General features: G+C 34.8%; 1 protein-coding gene across 1 annotated transcript; it reads left to right on the top strand.

Moving 5' to 3' along the window:
- The first annotated feature begins 3128 nt into the window (after positions 1-3128).
- LOC110572893 (protein FAM47E-like) lies at positions 3129-4434 on the top strand. The gene has a single exon (XM_044911618.1). It carries the CDS (start codon positions 3157-3159, stop codon positions 4432-4434), a length of 1278 nt encoding a protein of 425 aa, XP_044767553.1. The 5' UTR covers positions 3129-3156.
- The last annotated feature ends 1558 nt before the right edge of the window (positions 4435-5992 follow it).

The following is a 5992-nucleotide window of genomic DNA, read 5'->3' on the forward strand; positions in this document are numbered from 1 at the left end:
AATAATAGAGGCTGAAAGGGTTTTGAGGGGTATGCTGGAAAAAGCATTGTAGGTCGCCATGAACAGACCATTAAGGGTGACACAACAATAGATCAAAGTTAGGAGAAGAAACCAATCAAAAAGAAAACAGAAAAAATATTGGGAAAACTTAATGAAATTAAAAGCTGTTTACTTAAGGAGATCAATAAGACATGTTAATCTGTAGCCAGTATGATTAGGAAAAAAAAAAAGGAAAAAGGAAGAAAATACAAATTACGAAAATCAACAATGGAAGAGGTGACATTACCACAGATTCCATAGATATCTAAAGGACAATACAGGAATAGTATGGATAGTTTATGGCAGTAATTTTGGCCATATAAATAAAACAAACATATTACTTGAAATACACAAACTAACCAAATTCATTAAGAAAAATTAGATAACTGAAATATCCCCATAGCTATTAAAGAAATTGAATTTGCAGTTTAAAAAAAAAACAAAAACCTTCCCATAAAGAAAAATTCAAGCTTAGATGGCTTCATTGGTGACTTCTACAAAATATTTAAGGAAGACACAACGCCAATCCTACAGTTATAGAAAATGAAGAAGATGGGATACTTCCCAAATTATTCTGTGATGCCAGCATTACCCTGGTAACAAAGCTAAACAAAGTCATTAAAGGGAAAGAAACATCAGATACCCCCCCCAAACATGCAAATATGTTTAGAATAGTTTAGCAAACCTAATCTAAAAATTTATACAGAGGATAATATATTATGACCAGGTGGGGTTTATCTCAGGAATTCAAAGTATTTTTGCCATGCAGAAATCAATGTTATTTGTTATTTTAGCAAACTTTACTTTAAAAAGTAAAAGCTGTGTGAATATCTCAATAGGTGCAAGAAAGGCATTTGACCAATCCATGTATCTGAAACAAAGCATTTGTCACAAGGCCTCAGAACATTAGGAATAAAAGGCAACTTAAATTGAAAAATGGTATGTACAAAAACCCTAAAGCTAGCATCACACTTAATGGCTTCCCCTCTAATATCAGAAATAACACAAAAATTACTGCTTTTATCACTTTTATTAAACAAAAGTAGGTTCCAGCCAGTGCAATAAGGCCAGGGATAAAAGTTTTTCTGATTGGAAAGGAAGAAGTGAAACTGTCTTTATTAAGAGATGACATGACTATCAATGTAGAAAAATCAACAGACTTTGCAAAAAAAGCTACTAGAATTGATGTTAGTTTATAAAGGTTGCATAATACAAGATCAGTACACAAAAATAAATTATATTTCTATATATCAACAATGAGTATGCTGACTAAAAATTACAGTACTACTTACAATAGTATCAAAACATAAAATACTAAGGAAAACCTAGAGAAAAAAAATGTGAAAGAACTATGCACTGACAACTACAAAATAACACATATGTAAATGGAGAGATGGTCAGGAAATTCAAAATTGTTAAGATGTTAAAATTGATTTATTTATTCCACCAAATTCTAATCAGGCATTTTTATAGACATTGACAAACTGATTCTAAAATTCCTATAGAAATTCAAAGGACCTAGAAGAGTCAAAACAACTTCTAAAAGAAGAAAGAACATGAAGGACTAATACAACCTAATTTTAAGATTTACAAAATACAAAGTAATCAGCACAGGGTGGAAATGGTGTAAATACATAGAAAGCAATGAAAGAGAAAACTGTCCAGAAATGTGGACAACTTATACCTACCAAATTACAAAGGTAACTCAGTAGAGAAAACTTCTCTTAAAAAAAAAAAATTCTGGAACTACAGGATATCCACAGGTAAGAAATAAAAATAAAAAAATAACCTTACAAGGCACCTGACTGGCTCAGTCAGAAGAGTGTGAGACTTGATTGCGGGGTCATGAGTTCAAACCCCAAGTTCAGTGTAGAGATTACTTAAATAAATAAAAAATTTTAAAAGAATAAATAAAAACTTTGATCCATATCTTGCATCATCCAAAAAAATTAAATTTAAATAGAGGACAGATCTAAATGTAAAACCTAAGATTATAAAACTTAGCACAATGAAAAACACCTTTCTGACATTTCCATAGGGAAAGGTTTCTTAGATACAACACAAAAAGAACAATCCATAAAAAAATAAACTGATACATTGCACTTCATCAAATGTAAAAACTGCTCTTTGAAAAACACTGTTAAGACAGTGTAAGACAGACAATGAAAATGTAAGCCATAGATGGAAAGAAAAGATTGAGAGAAAAATTTACAAATCATATATTGGGTAAAGGACTTACATTCAGAAAGCACAAAGAACTCAAACCCAATGATATAAGGCAATACAATTTTATTTTATTTTATTTTAAAGATTTTATTTATTTGAGAGAGAGTGAGAGAGAGCAAGTGTACAGAGGGAGTGGGGGAGAGAGGAGCTGACTCCCCGCCAAGCAGGGAGCCCAAGATCACAACCCTAGCTGAAGGCAGATGCCCAAACGACTGAGCCACCCCGGCGCCCCAAGACAATACAATTTTAAAATGTGTAAAAAATTTGAACAGATACTCACCACAGAAGAGATAAATGGCAAATAAGCACACGAACAGATAGTCATTAGGGAAACGCAGATTAAAAGCACAGTGAGATACCACTACACACCTATCAGAATAGCCAAAATTAAAATGACTATACCAAGTGTTGGGGAGTATGTGGAGGAAGTGCAATTCTCATACACTACTAGAAGAAATATTACATAGTACAACCACTTTCAGAAAGTTTGGTGGTTTCCTAAAATGTTAAATAAACACCTATCATATGCTTCTGCCATTCCTCTCTTCGCTAAAATTTAACCAAAAGAAATGAAAGTACGTATGTATACAAAGACATGAACACAAATATTTGTGGCAGCTTTATTTGTAAAATAGCCTCAAATTGGAATCAACCCAAATGTCTGTTAAAAGACGGATGGATAAATAAGCTGTGGGGTATGCCCATATAATGGAATAGTATTCTGCAACAAAAAGGAACGAACCTTCACTGCCCATTCCAGGAGAAAGCTGGCATAGGGCACCTGCGTTGACCCACCTCTGGGAAGAATCTGGCTGCACCTGGCTACGCGGTCTCCTAGCAACCGAAAAACAAACCACTGAAGCTGGTGGTCGCCCGGGGACCAGAGGTACCATGGTGGACAAGAAGTGGCTGTTAAGTCCTGGGCCACTGGAACCAATGCCCCTGGGCATGAACTGCAAGCCCTGGTACAAAGACAGGTTACCTTCCAAGTGTTTCGCAAAGCACAAGAACAAGCTTCTGAAGTTCCCCACCACCCTGGACAGCCGGCGGTGGATATTTGTGAAAGAGGGGCTGGACGACTTCAGGAGGGGATGTCCACCTTGTGAAGATCTGATCACAGGCAGCCCTAAGGAAGGCTTTCTTCCCATGATTGCTCACAGACTTCCCAAACCTGCCCTCACAAAGAATCAGAAAAAGCTGACCCACGAAGCAGACCTGTTCTCCACACTGTCGCCAGCCCAGCTAGCGCGGAAGGCATTCGTAAAGGATATCGAAGACCACCTGACCGAGCATCCCTTGGCTCTCTACCCAAGTCTGGAGAAAGATCTACCTCCAGATCTCTTATTAAAGGTGCTGGAAGTGCTCGATCCTGACAAGAAGCTGAAGGACACATGGACTTATTGTCAGAACACTGAGAAAAGAACGAAGCCCCCCACAAAGCTTAGTGAGAAACGTCCTGCCAAAGTCAACCCGGAACTTCCCAAGAAGACTCCTGGGTCACATCCAGACAAGTTGCCTCATGAAGAAAGGAGGTCAAGCACAAAGGATTTGCTCAAAAATCCTGCCCTTCATAGAAAAGTACCGAGAGGAGTCCGGAAATTCTGCAAATGGATTGCTACTTTTGGAGACTTGGGCATTGATGAAGAATTCATCATGAAACAGTTTGACATTGGCTATGAATGCAAACCAACCTATGACAGGAGCCACACGAAGAAAGTAAACCATGTTCCTTTGGACCTAAAGTACAGAATGGGGCTAGATAAAATGGATGATATAAAATTCTCCATATACTGGGAAAATTGGGAGAGGAAACTCAAGACACCACAGAATCCTTACAAACCCAACTGGGTGAAGATGAGGTATGGAGCATGGTACCTGAAACCCAAGTTGTGGAAAAATCTAATAAATGATGAACCTTTGATTGATCCCAAAGTCTTACATGAAGCTCAAGATGGGAGATATGGAAAGAATTTTCCTGAACAGGATATTCTTGAAGATCTTTATGGAACAATTGCTTTTAAAGATTTTATTCTAAACAAGGGCTATAGGATGCCAGGCTTCCTTGAGAAGTTATTCACCAGGAAGGGATGGAAATATGATTCTGTTAGGACTCCTATACACCAAGTAAAAATAAACTCAAATGTAGAAAATGCACATGAAGGTGTTTAAACAGTTTTCTACTTACTTGATATCTCTCTCATTTTAACATCAAGTAGAATTCATGATGAGTATCCCACTGTGTATGTGCAACTTTGATTCCACAACATCTGTCAATTTAATACCTAATGCTTATAAACATTCCTCTGTGACCTTCTGCTTGGGCTCATAAATGTTTTATTAGCTATGAAATCAATATTCATATATACTCTTCTTACAATTTTATAGCATGGTGAATAGTAGATGATTATATCAATTATTTGTAAAAATAAAACTATAAATAAAAGAATTACTTAAAAATAATCTAGTTATGTCAGCTACAATATGAAAGGAATCTCAAAATAAATGTGCCAAGCAAGAGACTTGTGTCTCTTTTATTTTACTTATTTATTATTTATTTATTATATATTTATTATATATATTTATTATATACTATTTATTTATTTTATTTTAAAACTGTAATTAAATAATTATGACAATTATTTTGTTAAGCAAAACTTAAAATTCATAGCCAAAATAATGTTAGCTTCATTTAATAATAAAATTGTTATCTCCCATCAGGATTGCATGAAGCCCCAAAACCAGATCGAAAACTATTCATCAAAATTAGAGGTGAAACTTTAGTTATGCTGTTTTATCATATCTCCCAACTGGATATATTTAAAAAATTTCAACATATTCATAAAAATTCACCATGAGTGTTTCTGTATCATATAACACAGGTGCAGAACAGCAGGGAGCTTCAGGTCCATTGCTAACCTAGTGTAGACAGTAGATATGTGTGAACAAAACTACACAGCTACATCAAATATCCTCACATATTCAAGTGAAATTAAACTTTACATTTCATGAATAGCAATTTAAAATCCACTCAAATTTAAAATAAGAAATCAAGCAACTTTTTTATATTTCTAAAATACCAGGTAAAACTGTATGGGACAAGAAAATTTGTATCTAGAAAAATCTGTAGCACAGATCTAAAGCACACTTCTATTTCTAGTAATGAAGGAATCCAATGTGGATACATATATGTGGAAGTATATGTATATGTACATATTCCATCCTTGCAAGAAGGGAACACAAGCCCTCAGGTTGTATCATCCACTAATATCCTTACTGCAATCAACTATCCCCTTTCATTTCCCCTTTTTCATTAAGGTTTGTTAGTGTCTAAATTACTGTTGCTCTCTGTGACTATTCTCATTAACATTCTTGACGATTTAAATATTCAAAAAGACTATCCATTCAAATCCTGGCATTAGCTCTTTTTTTTGTAGTAAAGAAAGTTGCTTTCTTTACTTGGGTACAAATATACACACACATGCTTATACATTAGCTTCAAACATATAGGTGATCTTAGCCTTTATGATGTTTAAGTAACAGTAAGACATGTATGCTCCTGAATCCTAGAGATTATAGATCTGTGTATTTTTTTAATTGAGGTATAACTTACACACAATACTATATTAGTTTTAGGTATACAATATACTGACTTGACATTTGTCTACATTGCAAAATGGTCATGATAATAAGTCTAGTTATCATCAGATAATGTTATTGACTATACACC

Source organism: Neomonachus schauinslandi, chromosome X (genome assembly GCF_002201575.2).
Source record: "Neomonachus schauinslandi chromosome X, ASM220157v2, whole genome shotgun sequence".
Taxonomy (NCBI): domain Eukaryota; kingdom Metazoa; phylum Chordata; class Mammalia; order Carnivora; family Phocidae; genus Neomonachus; species Neomonachus schauinslandi.

What these genes read in the sequence shown, in the direction of transcription:
- LOC110572893 (XM_044911618.1), top strand. Translation starts at nt 3,157, where the DNA reads ATGGTGGACAAGAAGTGGCTGTTAAGTCCTGGGCCACTGGAACCAATG.